We start from the raw sequence: 15,640 nt of genomic DNA, 5'->3' as shown, positions 1-15,640 counted from the left end.
GAATCATAAAACTACTTTTTTCTACATAGGGGTCCCGTGATGACCATGGATGCTGGATTTAGTCCAGGGATTCTGTCAGGGAGGGATCAGGGACCCGAGCAAAGGGAGGGAATGAGGTAGTGTCAGGTTCTGGAGGCTAGCGGAAGGCAGAAGGTTGGAGGTTACCACCTTGGAGAGGGGGAAGGGGGCAGGGAGGGTGGGATATGCCATTCCTCCCCCCCCCCCCCCCCCCCCCCCCCCCCCCCACTTTCTACCCACCTTTTAGCTCGAGCTGTGAAAGTAGTGGGTTGATGCCCTTCATCCTGCCCCACTTTCTACCCACCTTCTAGCTCGAGCTGTGAAAGTAGTGGGTTGATGCCCTTCATCCTGCCCCAGCTGTACATATCATTGCTTGGTTTTATAGTAAAATTTTATAAAATACTAGTTATGCCACAATTGGAGTCTGGCTTTGCAATTCTCGACACCGTACTTTAGGAAGGATGTCAAGGAATTCGAAAGGGTGCGAAGGTAATTTCCTGAAACAGTACCAGCGATGAGGAACTTCAGTTCTGTGGAGAGACTGGAGAAGCTGTGGGTGTTCTCCTTAGAGCAGAGAAGGGTAGGGGAAAGTTTGCTAGAGGTATCACGAAGAGCACCAATGCAAGGTAAAAGAACCAGAGCTGCTGAGGGAACAAAACAACTTGGTAGCAGGTTATGATGACCTGAAACACACTGAAAGGGTGATGGAGGCAATTTCAATAATGACTTTGAAAAAGGGATTTGGATAAATATTTGGAGTGGGGAAAAAAATGACGGCAATGGGAACAGCTGAGGGGAGGAATATTGCTGCTAAACTGCAGGGTACTGTGTAGGCCTCATTCCATGCTAACTCATGCTCGTGCATGGAAACAAACTTAAAGGGACCACACACGGAATGATAAAAACTTTGACTGCTAAACAACAACATCTTATTGGATCATTGCAAGAGAGTGGGGCTAATCAGATAGTTCAAACAGCCTGCACAAGGAGAATGGGCTGAATGGACTCCTTCTGTGACTGCCAGCGTTATATGGTATAACATTGAACTTCCTTTTAAAACAAACAGATTATACGTTGGGTCTCTTTTGACACTGAAACAAGTTCAGCAAAAATTTTCCCCAAGGTAATATAAACCAAAAAAATCCAATTCAAACAGGACGTCAGCGTAACACAGACACACTAATTAGGGGCTAGTTACCTGATATGAATGGAATGATTACAGACTGTACTAGTCTAGACTGTTCTCAGCAGGTTACAATCAAACGTGTGTTCTTAAACACCTGCTACAATTAGAGGATTTCAGGAGTTGTTCTAAACAGCTTCATGAATTTCTATATAGTAAAAATCCAACACGGTACATGCACTGTGTGAACATGCTAGCATAGGTACAATGGTATAACTAAAAACAGGCACCATAAAGTCTCATCACTGCAATATTATCTAAGACAATCACATCATGTACTGTGTTTAACCTTGAAGTTGATCTAACTTATAAATGCCTCCCAATTATGCTGGTTATATCTGCTGAAAACATCTCTTCACTTAACTGAACTAAGAATGTCCAGTCAGCACAATATGTTCTGGACATGAGTTTACTGTTCATTCAAACTGGACACTGGGAACCAGAGAACTCAATGACATGAAAACATTTGAGTTCTATCCACAGAAAATAACATGTCCTATTCATCAAAACACAACATATATTTTACCAGTAAGAAAAGAACCTACATGGGGGGGGGGGGGGGGGGGGGGGGGGGGGGGAGAGAGAGAGAGAGAGAGAGAGAGAGAGAGAGAGAGAGATGGGGTGGGAGGGGAGGATGGAGAGAGAGAGAAGGCCAGATTCTGGCCAGGCCCATGCAATAACATAGGATCACTTAGCATCTTCCAGGAGTAAAAGAGATGCAGTAGTTACCAAGCAATACCCACGTCCTCCCTTCCCCCACACTAAATCATTGAGGGGAATTTTACAGCCCATATTAGAAGGTGAGGGGTCATGTAAAATAAAACTGATTCCGAACCCACCGCCTTCCTGTCCATTCCATATTAGGGTGTGTGGGTGAGGTGTCGGGCATTCCACCTGCCCTTTGGCCTATTAAGGCCCTTAACTCGGCCATTAATGACCATTAAGGGTTTTGTTCCGCCTCCACTGCAATAGTGTGTGGGGTTTGGGAAGGCAGTACAAAGGACACCAGTTCACTACTGTACTACAGCTTGGGCTAAAAGGTGGAAAGAAGTTGGGGTGCCCCCTGTGCCCACAGAGCACATTGGCAAGATGGTACCCCACCTTTGTGCCTCTTCACCCCTAGTCTCTAGAACCCGACTCCCTAATCCCCCACATCCCCCTTCAATGGGATTCCAGATCCTGTCCTGACCAAAACCCCCAGGATTCACCTTCAAGTCCAGCATCCATATTCTTTTCAGGGCTCCCAAGTACTCCCAATAGCAGTCACTACCACTCAGCTGCCAACCAATCAGATTTGTCAACCTCTCTCAATTTAACTCACCGAGGGGTGGCAGTCCCCCAGTTGCAGCTTGTTGAAGCCGCTTCCAGCACATTATCACAGCGGGGAAGCCTAATTTTAAAATAACCAAGTTGCTGGCTGACTTTTCTTTTAGAGGGGCAGGGCAAAATAAGGAATACACAGCCCATTCCCTGTCCCCCATAAAGTTCACCCCATTGACACATTGGCAAACATTAAACCTCAACAGAGTGTTTTGGGGCATTTTACAATGTTAAAGATGCTAGATTAATACAAGTTATTGTTATAATGCAAATGTAACAACTGTCTGGAGATCCGTATTTGTGGCATTTATTGCATACAGTCACATTCTTCATTCAAAGAATTCAATTCAAACCTTTTTTTAGGATAAAACTCTTCCTGTGCTGCTTTAATTAAATTGTTTCAGGTAAATTATTGCAGAATTCACATTCCCCCTCACTTACCACACACACCCCCTCCTCCAAAAAAAACCTTTTAATTAAAGAGCAAACTAAATTCCTCTTTTGCTTTTCTAGGTCTGGATGAACACCACAAGGTCACATCCAATAATCCTCACAAAGTCAGCACCTCACAACAACCTACAGAGCTCCCAGAACCCTTGTCAAGCACGAATATACACCCTCGAAAATGTAGGTGGGGAGTAACACAAGGTACATTATCAATGCAGAGAGGGAAGCAGAGGTGGTGTCAGAGGCAGAATACACGAGGGCCTGCATGGCTTATGCTCCAATGGCTAAAAATATTGACCACTCACCATCTTTTTTGAAAAGAAATCTACATTCAGACTAGGATAACTTACAGAATTCACCTGCACGCAGGAAAAATGCATTGCAAGGCCTGGCGAGGAGCCAGATCTCTGATCATACATGGTCAACTATACTAAGGAGAATGTGGCTACAGTTGCTGCACCTCCAGCAAGGTGCTCAATGATATCAGCTAAACTGATGAGTGAGCCTCTGAAATGTGTTTCTGACTTTCACCATGTGTGCTGACTCCCTGCACTCCTTCACGAGGGAGCCGGATGAAGTTTTGGCTGAGGCTGAAGTAAAAGTGAATTAACAGGTTCTGTATGCATAGTCAGAGTGATCTTCTGGGTTGGCTCCGATTGTCTGAGGCAGTCAGAGAGGTATTTTCCAGAGTTTTTTTCCTGCCTTATTGGCTCTGGGGTCTTTCACCCCTGGATTTTTAATCTGTTTTGGGAGTTCACATGGCTGTTTAGGGGCTGGAGAGAGCCCCTAGTCTAGTCACAGTCCTCCATACATAATGATTATGGGCAGGCTTGACATTCCTGCTGCCATTTTCATATGTTCCTATTTCCACATTTGTCCTTCCACAGATAACAGACAGAAAACAAAATATTGGCCAGCATAGTATGGTGTTAGCAGTCTCAGACTTTAATGTTCATTGATAAAAGAGAACCTTTCTGTGTTCACATAGGCCATTGCGTTCCAGACACGGGCATGGATGGACAGAAGGTTGTCATCAATCACACCGTGTCATTTAGGAAGGCAGCAGTCTGGTGGGATCGGGCCGTTTTTTCATGCTGCTGTCACAGAAAAAACAGAGACAACAGGTTGGGCATCCTGAAGAAATTATGTTTAGAGTTACAGGCAGCAGAAAGATTTCTCCTGCTGACATTTCTAACAGTGGGTTAGAAAGACCCAAAGACATCAAAATTAAGGACTGTGGTCACTTTGACAACAATTTGGGCCAAAGGGCCTGTTTCTGTGCTGTGCTACTGACAATTCTGTAATTATACCAGAGCTTGGTCACAAGGCTTCATGAAACCATTTAAATTCTTCTTGCTAAATCTCTGCCTCAAGAAAGCACCACCTCTGGAAGCCAAGGATAATAGGAAGAGAGCGCCAGATAGGTAACCTTGGACTGGAATTAAGATAGGTATGTGACAGTAAGTTTTTCAACATATTTTGCCAAAGTAACAGTGGACACCACAGAACAAAGTGCACCAACATTCGCACAATCAAATCAGCAATCATCCATTGCGTAATTGAAATCTATCCAAACCACTTCAAGTTTCAGGGTGGATACTGTACAACACAGAGGGAAGAGAATTGGAGAAATAAAATAAATCCTTCCCTCAGTGATAGTGATATCTATCAATGTGAGCAATATTCCCAAAACAAATAGAGGAGTGATCAGTGCTTTAAGAGTTTTCCAGTGTAAATCGAAACTCTGCATCTCACAGCACCCAAATTCTATCCGTTTAAAAAACAACCACAAATGTTTAACAAAGTATTAGTTCCCATAGTGCTGATTCTAGCTGCACAGACATACCTTGATTCCCAGGTACAGACAGGACTCCAGCCCACTACCTGGGCAGTATTCCGCATTGACACCATTAAGGAAATCATACAGGTAGTGGTCTACAGTGCTGCCTGCCCTGGGCAAACAACAGTCTGCCTGCGTAGCAAATACATTTCTTCCCCTTGACTTTGTAAATCATCCTATTTGCCATTGTGCAATACTTACAGTTGCTGATAACACCACCAAGGGGGTCACCTTTGAAGTCAAATTCAATATCCATATACTTTCCCTGTGAAATTGAAACATTGCGTTGAAATGTGTTATGAAATTGATGTAAGAGCGACAATTAAGCAAGCTATAACTAGTGCCTCAATGGAAGACGAAGAAATGTACTATCATTTACAGTTTCCTTCCAAATATGGTTAACAATATCTTAAGCTGTGCTTTTCCATTCCATAATGAGGTCATTTTCTCTTGAACAAAAAAATTACTTGTAGAACTAATGGGCAGAATTTTAACCTCCGCTTACAGGTGTCCATGTAATTTGAAAGAGGTTCACATTTCACTGCAGGGTCTCTCGGAGATGCTGTGACAGTGCAGTAACTTGGTGACTTTTGCCTCTTAACCTTTGACTCAGCCCCTTATCACTCAGGGAAGCTTATGACAAAGCCACAGATTGGTAACAGACTGTCTGAGAAACCCCCAGGAGGCAACAGATAACAAAGGCTGGTGTTTGATCCCAGGCTTTCACGAAGGCAGCAGTGCTGCATTGAAAACAATGCCATCAAAGTTTGCAAGGAATTTTCACAGAGCACAAGCCAAAGTAACCAAGACGTGAAGTGGACAATGTGACATGATGTGACACAGCCTTGCAGTTTTATGAACACCACCTCTCACGTAACAAAATGATGCACGATGCGTATCCAAGTTTTAGTTTGAAGGTTCAATTTCTGCTCAATCTGAAGTGCCAAACAAAATACTTACGAATCTGGAAGAATTGTCATTCCTCATTGTTTTGGCATTTCCAAAGGCTGGTGGGAACAAGAACAAGGAAGAAGAATGTATTAACTAGAATTCTTTGCTTCTATTAAAAAATTAATAAATTCAATCCTTCCCTATTTTATCAGCAGGAAATGCACCTCATATTCTTCGACAATTTAGAACCACAAATAAAAACGGATGAGCCACAAAGATAAACATTTCTACTTGAGGATCAGGATGAGCATTTAATCCATACACAAACCAGTCGCTCTTTCAGTTACAGAGCCACCCAGTACACTGCATGCTGCATTGCTACCTTTCTACAATACAATTAACTATCTTGACCCCAAGTTCGGTAACAATCAGGCAACACAAAAGAAATGTTTAAGCATTAATGTTTATTACACTTCACTTAGTGATGGTGCTTTAAATCAGCATTCCCACTCCAGAGCACTCGTTTCTGGAAGTGAAACAAACAGCTTTTTTTAAGTTATGATTAGGATCCTCCAGATTATATTGGAACTGCAACTCCTGAAGGATCGCGTAAGGGAGCTGGAGCTGAGGCTCGATGAACTCAGTTTAGTTAGGGAAAATGAGAGATTAATAGATAAAAGTTATAGTCAGGTAGTGACACCAGGGTCTCGGAAGGAAGACACGTGGGTCACAGTTAGGAGGGGTAATAGTCAGAAGGGTGATGTGCCAGAAAGTACCCCAGTGGCAGTCTCCCACAAAAGAAAGGGATGGGCAACAGATGGGAGAAGGGAAGGGAGTGAGCAGTCTGTGGAGGGGTCCCCTGTGGTTGTCCCCCTCCAAAATAGGTATATTGTTTTGGATTCTGTGGAGGGGGATGACCCTCCAGGGGTAAGCCACGAGGACCAGATCGCCTCCACGGAGACAGGCTCAGGGGTCCGGAAGGGAAAGAAGAGCGATAGTTGTGGGGGACGCAATGGTTAGAGGCACGGACAGGCGGTTCTGTGGGAGTGAATGAGAATCCAGGATGGTAGTCTGCCTCCCTGGTGCCGGGGTACTGGATGTCTCCGAGAGGGTAGGAAGCATATTTAAAAAGGAAGGTAGTCAAACGGATGTGATTGTACACACTGGTGAAAATGATGTAGGTAGGAAGAGCAGGGGGGTCATACGAGAGAAATTCAGGGAGTTGGGTGCTAGGCTAAAAAGTAAGACCTCCAGGGTAGCAATCTCTGGACTGCTCCCGGTGTCTAGTGCAAGTGAGGCTCGGAACAGGGAGATTCTACAGTTGAACGCGTGGCTAAAGGACTGGTGCAAGAGGGAGGGTTTTAAATTCATAGATAACTGGGAAATCTTCAAGTCAGGATGGCAACTGTACAGAAAGGATGGGTTCCACCTCAACTGGAAGGAAGCAAATATCCTGGCTGGGAGTTTTGCTAGAGTGTTTCGGCAGGATTTAAATTAGTGTGGCAGGGGGGTGGGGACAAAACAGGAGGTCAGTAAATACTGAGGCTGGGGTTGAGCTGGGGGCCAGGGCAAGGCTAGCTAAGAAGAGGAGCACTCTGGAGGAGGATGACCTGACTGGGCCTGGAGGTCTGGAGTGCATCTGCTTCAGTGCGAGGAGCGTAACGGGTAAAACAGACGAACTTAGGGCCTTAATGCTTATGCGGAATTTGGATGTGGTTGCGGTGACGGAAACTTGGTTAAAAGGGCAGGACTGGCAGCTGAATATTCCGGGGTATAAGTGTTTTAGGCGAGACAGAGGAGGGGCTAAAAAAGGTGGGGGAGTAGCGATATTAGTTAAGGAGCATATTACCGCGGTGCAGAGGGTAGACAACTTAGAGGGGTCATGTACGGAGTCGCTGTGGGTGGAACTCAGAAACAGGAAGGGTGCAGTCACTATGCTGGGGGTGTACTACAGACCACCCAACAGCCCACGGGAAGTGGAGGAAAGGATGTGTCAGGAGATTCTGGATAGGTGCAGAAAAAATAGGGTTGTTGTAGTGGGGGACTTTAATTTCCCTGGCACAGACTGGAAAGTGCTTAGAGCTGGGGGTCCGGATGGGGAGGAATTTGTAAAATGCGTACTGGAAGGTTCTTTGGAACAGTATGTAGATAGCCCGACTAGAGAGGGGGCTATACTGGACCTAGTTCTGGGAAATGAGCCCGGTCAGGTCGTCAAAGTTTCGGTAGGGGAACATGTGGCAAATAGTGACCACAACTCTGTTAACTTTAGGATAGTAATGGACAAGGATGAGTGCTGTCCTATGGGCAGGGTGCTAAATTGGGGGAAGGCTGACTATAGTCGGATTAGGCAGGAATTGGTGGATGTTGATTGGGAGAGGATGTTCGAGGGTAAGTCCGCGTCTGGCATGTGGGAGTCTTTTAAGGAACTATTGATAAGGCTGCAGGATAGGCATGTGCCTGTAAAAAGGAAAGATAGGAAAGGTAGGATTCGAGAGCCGTGGATAACCAGGGAAATTGAGGATCTGATTAAAATGAAAAGGGAGGTGTACGTTAAGTCCAGGCAACTGAAAACAGATGGAGCTCTGGAGGAATACAGAGAGAGTAGGAAAAAACTCAAACGGGGAGTTAGAAGGGCAAAAAGAGGTCACGAGATGTCCTTGGCAGGCAGGATTAAGGAGAATCCTAAGGCATTCTATTCATACGTTAGGAACAAAAGAGTTGCCAGGGAGAAAATCGGACCTCTCAGGGACAAAGGAGGGGAATTATGCTTAGAACCCAAGGGAATAGGGGAGATCCTAAATGAATACTTTGCATCGGTATTCACGAAGAAGAGGGGTGTGTTAACTGGGAGTGTCTCGGAGGAAGGTGTTGACCCGTTAGAGAAAATCTCCATTACAAGAGAGGAAGTGTTAGGTTTTTTAGGGAACATTAAAACTGACAAAGCCCCAGGGCCTGATGGCATCTATCCTCGACTGCTCAGGGAGACGAGAGATGAAATTGCTGGGCCTCTCACGGAAATCTTTGTCGCTTCTTTGGACACGGGTGAGGTCCCTGAGGATTGGAGGATAGCGAATGTGGTCCCGTTGTTTAAGAAGGGTAGCAGGGATAACCCAGGAAATTATAGGCCGGTGAGCTTGACGTCCGTGGTGGGGAAGTTGTTGGAGAGGATTCTTAGAGACAGGATGTATGTGCATTTAGAACGGAACAATCTCATTAGTGACAGACAGCATGGTTTTGTAAGAGGGAGGTCGTGCCTTACAAATTTGGTGGAGTTTTTTGAGGAAGTGACAAAAACGGTTGATGAAGGAAGGGCCGTGGATGTCGTCTATATGGATTTCAGTAAGGCATTTGACAAAGTCCCACATGGCAGGTTGGTTAAGGCTCATGGGATACAAGGAGAAGTGGCTAGATGGGTGGAGAACTGGCTTGGCCATAGGAGACAGAGGGTAGTGGTCGAAGAGTCTTTTTCCGGCTGGAGGTCTGTGACCAGTGGTGTAAGAAGTTTAACAACACCAGGTTAAAGTCCAACAGGTTTATTTGGTAGCAAAAGCCACACAAGCTTTCGGAGCTGCAAGTCACACACGACGGCGCAGAGTCGCTGAGCAGAAACTGATAGCCAAGTTCCGCACACACAAGGACGGCCTCAACTGGGATATTGGGTTCATGGCACATTATTTGTAACCCCCACAGAGTTTCACTGGCTGTCTTGTCTGGAGACAATACACATCTTTTTAGCCTGTCTTGATGCTCTCTCCACTCACATTGTTTTGTTTCTTAAAGACTTGATTAGTTGTAAGTATTCGCATTCCAACCATTATTCATGTAAATTGAGTTTGTGTCTTTATATGCTCTGTTTGTGAACAGAATTCCCACTCACCTGAAGAAGGGGCTTGCAGCTCCGAAAGCTTGTGTGGCTTTTGCTACCAAATAAACCTGTTGGACTTTAACCTGGTGTTGTTAAACTTCTTACTGTGTTTACCCCAGTCCAACGCCGGCATCTCCACACCAGTGGTGTTCCGCAGGGCTCTGTACTGGGACCTCTGCTATTTGTGATATATATAAATGATTTGGAAGAAGGTGTAACTGGTGTAATCAGCAAGTTTGCGGATGACACGAAGATGGCTGGACTTGCGGATAGCGAAGAGCATTGTCGGGCAATACAGCAGGATATAAATAGGCTGGAAAATTGGGCGGAGAGGTGGCAGATGGAGTTTAATCCGGATAAATGCGAAGTGATGCATTTTGGAAGAAATAATGTAGGGAGGAGTTATACAATAAATGGCAGAGTCATCAGGAGTATAGAAACCCAGAGGGACCTAGCAAGTCCCCTGTGGAAACACAGCAAGTCCACAAATCCTTGAAGGTGGCAGCACAGGTGGAGAAGGTGGTGAAGAAGGCATATGGTATGCTTGCCTTTATAGGACGGGGTATAGAGTATAAAAGCTGGAGTCTGATGATGCAGCTGTATAGAACGCTGGTTAGGCCACATTTGGAGTACTGCGTCCAGTTCTGGTCGCCGCACTACCAGAAGGACGTGGAGGCGTTAGAGAGAGTGCAGAGAAGGTATACCAGGATGTTGCCTGGTATGGAGGGTCTTAGCTATGAGGAGAGATTGGGTAGACTGGGGTTGTTCTCCTTGGAAAGACGGAGAATGAGGGGAGATCTAATAGAGGTGTACAAGATTATGAAGGGTATAGATAGGGTGAACAGTGGGAAGCTTTTTCCCAGGTCGGAGGTGACGATCACAAGGGGTCACGGGCTCAAGCTGAGAGGGGCGAAGTATAACTCAGATATCAGAGGGACGTTTTTTACACAGAAGGTGGTGGGGGCCTGGAATGCGCTGCCAAGTAGGGTGGTGGAGGCAGGCCCGCTGACATCGTTTAAGACTTACCTGGATAGTCACATGAACAGCCTGGGAATGGAGGGATACAAACGATTGGTCTAGTTGGACCAAGGAGCGGCACAGGCTTGGAGGGCCGAAGGGCCTGTTTCCTGTGCTGTACTGTTCTTTGTTCTTTGTTCTTTATTATCCAGTGAACTTTGCTTGCCAATTGATCACTTCCCATCACATATGGTTTCTATGTGGTAAACCATCTCCAGACCACAAACTAGCCTAATTGATGTACCAGGCTTCGGAATAATCATTATCCACGGTGGACAACTCAGAAAAATCTCAGGGAAGATGTCTCGGGTGCCACTTGATGCTGGCTAGTTTCTCATGCATGGACTTCAGCTTTTTCCAATGACACTCCAGGATCTTTACTGTGCATTAACCCCAGCAAGGTCAATCAGACACGCGCCACAAGGTCAATCGGACACGCGCCACAAGGTCAATCAGACACGCGCCACAAGGTCAATCAGACACGCGCCACAAGGTCAATCAGACACGCGCCACAAGGTCAATCAGACACGCGCCACAAGGTCAATCAGACACGCGCCACAAGGTCAATCAGACACGCGCCACAAGGTCAATCAGACACGCGCCACAAGGTCAATCAGACACGCGCCACAAGGTCAATCAGACACGCGCCACAAGGTCAATCAGACACGCGCCACAAGGTCAATCAGACACGCGCCACAAGGTCAATCAGACACGCGCCACAAGGTCAATCAGACACGCGCCACAAGGTCAATCAGACACGCGCCACAAGGTCAATCAGACACGCGCCACAAGGTCAATCAGACACGCGCCACAAGGTCAATCAGACACGCGCCACAAGGTCAATCAGACACGCGCCACAAGGTCAATCAGACACGCGCCACAAGGTCAATCAGACACGCGCCACAAGGTCAATCAGACACGCGCCACAAGGTCAATCAGACACGCGCCACAAGGTCAATCAGACACGCGCCACAAGGTCAATCAGACACGCGCCACAAGGTCAATCAGACACGCGCCACAAGGTCAATCAGACACGCGCCACAAGGTCAATCAGACACGCGCCACAAGGTCAATCAGACACGCGCCACAAGGTCAATCAGACACGCGCCACAAGGTCAATCAGACACGCGCCACAAGGTCAATCAGACACGCGCCACAAGGTCAATCAGACACGGGCCACAAGGTCAATCAGACACGCGCCACAGGGTCAATCAGACACACGCCACAAGGTCAATCAGACGCGCGCCACAAGGTCAATCGGACGCGCGCCACAAGGTCAATCGGACACGCGCCACAAGGTCAATCGGACACGCGCCACAAGGTCAATCGGACACGCGCCACAAGGTCAATCGGACACGCGCCACAAGGTCAATCGGACACGCGCCACAAGGTCAATCGGACACGCGCCACAAGGTCAATCGGACACGCGCCACAAGGTCAATCGGACACGCGCCACAAGGTCAATCGGACACGCGCCACAAGGTCAATCGGACACGCGCCACAGTGTCAATCAGAGACGCGCCACAAGGTCAATCGGACACGCGCCACAAGGTCAATCAGACACACGCCACAAGGTCAATCAGACGCGCGCCACAAGGTCAATCGGACACGCGCCACATGGTCAATCGGACACGCGCCACAAGGTCAATCAGACACGCGCCACATGGTCAATCGGACACGCGCCACAAGGTCAATCGGACACGCGCCACATGGTCAATCGGACACGCGCCACAAGGTCAATCGGACACGCGCCACATGGTCAATCGGACACGCGCCACAAGGTCAATCAGACACGCGCCACATGGTCAATCGGACACGCGCCACATGGTCAATCGGACACGCGCCACAAGGTCAATCGGACACGCGCCACAAGGTCAATCGGACACGCGCCACAAGGTCAATCGGACACGCGCCACAAGGTCAATCGGACACGCGCCACAAGGTCAATCGGACACGCGCCACATGGTCAATCGGACACGCGCCACATGGTCAATCGGACACGCGCCACATGGTCAATCGGACACGCGCCACAAGGTCAATCGGACACGCGCCACAGGGTCAATCGGACACGCGCCACAAGGTCAATCGGACACGCGCCACAAGGTCAATCAGACACCCGCCACAAGGTCAATCGGACACGCGCCACAAGGTCAATCAGACACGCGCCACAAGGTCAATCAGACACGCGCCACAAGGTCAATCAGACGCGCGCCACAAGGTCAATCGGACGCGCGCCACAAGGTCAATCGGACACGCGCCACAAGGTCAATCGGACACGCGCCACAAGGTCAATCGGACACGCGCCACAAGGTCAATCGGACACGCGCCACAAGGTCAATCGGACACGCGCCACAAGGTCAATCGGACACGCGCCACAAGGTCAATCGGACACGCGCCACAAGGTCAATCGGACACGCGCCACAAGGTCAATCGGACACGCGCCACAAGGTCAATCGGACACGCGCCACAAGGTCAATCGGACACGCGCCACAAGGTCAATCGGACACGCGCCACAAGGTCAATCGGACACGCGCCACAAGGTCAATCGGACACGCGCCACAAGGTCAATCGGACACGCGCCACAAGGTCAATCGGACACGCGCCACAAGGTCAATCGGACACGCGCCACAAGGTCAATCGGACACGCGCCACAAGGTCAATCGGACACGCGCCACAAGGTCAATCGGACACGCGCCACAAGGTCAATCGGACACGCGCCACAAGGTCAATCGGACACGCGCCACAAGGTCAATCGGACACGCGCCACAAGGTCAATCGGACACGCGCCACAAGGTCAATCGGACACGCGCCACAAGGTCAATCGGACACGCGCCACAAGGTCAATCGGACACGCGCCACAAGGTCAATCGGACACGCGCCACAAGGTCAATCGGACACGCGCCACAAGGTCAATCGGACACGCGCCACAAGGTCAATCGGACACGCGCCACAAGGTCAATCGGACACGCGCCACAAGGTCAATCGGACACGCGCCACAAGGTCAATCGGACACGCGCCACAAGGTCAATCGGACACGCGCCACAAGGTCAATCGGACACGCGCCACAAGGTCAATCGGACACGCGCCACAAGGTCAATCGGACACGCGCCACAAGGTCAATCGGACACGCGCCACAAGGTCAATCGGACACGCGCCACAAGGTCAATCGGACACGCGCCACAAGGTCAATCGGACACGCGCCACAAGGTCAATCGGACACGCGCCACAAGGTCAATCGGACACGCGCCACAAGGTCAATCGGACACGCGCCACAAGGTCAATCGGACACGCGCCACAAGGTCAATCGGACACGCGCCACAAGGTCAATCGGACACGCGCCACAAGGTCAATCGGACACGCGCCACAAGGTCAATCGGACACGCGCCACAAGGTCAATCGGACACGCGCCACAAGGTCAATCGGACACGCGCCACAAGGTCAATCGGACACGCGCCACAAGGTCAATCGGACACGCGCCACAAGGTCAATCGGACACGCGCCACAAGGTCAATTGGACATGCACTACCTTAAAAAAATGAAAGTTAATAGCAAAACAAATTTGGGCTTTAACATCTTATTAGAATTGTTTTAAATTTAGCAGACAAAACAGCACTACCCCTATTAAATGGCAAGGTGACATACTAAATATTCTTAAACTTACCCTCAAGCACGGGGTTTGACTGCAGTAGCTGCTCCTTCACTTGATTGACCTCTGCTCCTTTGCCACAAACAGCAGCAACATAGGACATAACCAATTTACTGGCCTCTGGAAGGATTAAATACATAGAAAAGTTCTGTTAGTAAGCTTACATTTTTTTTCACTAAATTCAATCAATCCGATACATCTGACTTATATTTAAAAATAATGGGAAAGTACAAAACACGTCCTTTATACATCATATCTGATTGTCAGCCGTCAGACCAGTCAGAAAGTAGGCATAACTATTCTTGCGCAACATGGCATCCAATCTAATTTAGCACGTGGCAGCTCAGCAATAGGCTGTGGAGGGGAGTGAAATCATAGATCAATCATAGAATCCCTACAGTGCAGAAGGAGGCCACCGAGTCTGCACTGCCTCTCCGACAGAGCATCTCACCCAGGCCCTATCCCCGTAACCCCACATATTTACCCTGCTAATCCCCCTAATCTACGCATCCTGGAACACTAAGGGGCAATGTAGCATGGCCAATCCGTCTAACCTGCACATGTTTGGACTGGGAGGAAACTGGCGCACCCAGAGGAAACCCACGCAGACACAGGGAGAACATGCAAACTCCAAATCAGAGAGGAACAAGTCCGCTACCTGCTCCGTGATATCCTACTCTTGTAAAGGGACCTGAAACAGGAATATATATTTACAATGGGCCTAAATATCTGCCTGAGGCACCTGCAAGGAATCCTGAAAAATGGCCTGACCCATTTCAGGTAATTCATTTTTTCAGGCTTTTTTGGGGCACAGGACATTGGTCTCTGAAATTGGTCCCATCATAAAATGGAGGCAATGAGGTCCAATCTAATTAGAATAGAATCCTCGAATCCATACAGTGCAGAAGGAGGCCATTCGACCCATCAAGCCTGCACCAACCACAATCCCACCCAGGTCCTATCCCCATAATCCCACATATTTACCCTGATAATCCCCCTGACACCAAGGGGCAATTTAGCATGGCCTATCAACCTAACTCGCACATCTATGGAGTGTGGGAGGAAACTCATGCAGACATTGGAAGAACATGCAAACTCCACACAGTCACCCTTGGCCTGAATTGAACCTGGGTCCATGGCGCTGTGAGGCAGCAGTGCTAACCACTGTGCCGCCCAAACTCATTGTAGACCCACATTTATCAGCCACATTCTGTAGGCTCAAACTGATGGAACAGCCACTTGGATGAGATACTTGAAGTTAGCCAGAATTTGTGCTTCTGCGTGAACAAACATCTTCAAGTAATGCAGAATAAAATTGGTGGCGGTGGCGAGAGATATTTTTCTGTTTGAACAATTCCTAATTTACTTAGATTATTTTCCTGAAATCAATAACCTTTTTTCAGCTCCATTGCA

At 48.1% G+C, this 15,640-nt stretch overlaps 1 protein-coding gene across 3 annotated transcripts in view; it reads right to left on the bottom strand.

The window, feature by feature from the left end:
- The window catches only part of myo1b (myosin IB), a 294,758-nt gene that overhangs the window by 140,948 nt on the left and 138,170 nt on the right, over positions 1–15,640 (bottom strand). For all 3 annotated transcript variants that reach the window (XM_078228616.1, XM_078228617.1, XM_078228615.1), the window contains exons 5-7: positions 14,243–14,347; positions 5,769–5,815; positions 5,010–5,073 (exon numbers count right to left, since the gene is read on the bottom strand). In XM_078228616.1, the coding sequence (XP_078084742.1) occupies positions 5,010–5,073; positions 5,769–5,815; positions 14,243–14,347 (216 nt within the window). The remainder of the gene's footprint in view (positions 1–5,009; positions 5,074–5,768; positions 5,816–14,242; positions 14,348–15,640) is intronic.

This window comes from Mustelus asterias, chromosome 14, assembly GCF_964213995.1.
Source record: "Mustelus asterias chromosome 14, sMusAst1.hap1.1, whole genome shotgun sequence".
In the NCBI taxonomy this organism is placed as follows: Eukaryota; Metazoa; Chordata; class Chondrichthyes; order Carcharhiniformes; family Triakidae; genus Mustelus; species Mustelus asterias.
Note: the sequence above shows the minus strand (reverse complement) of the source record. Positions and strands in the feature narration are given on the sequence as shown.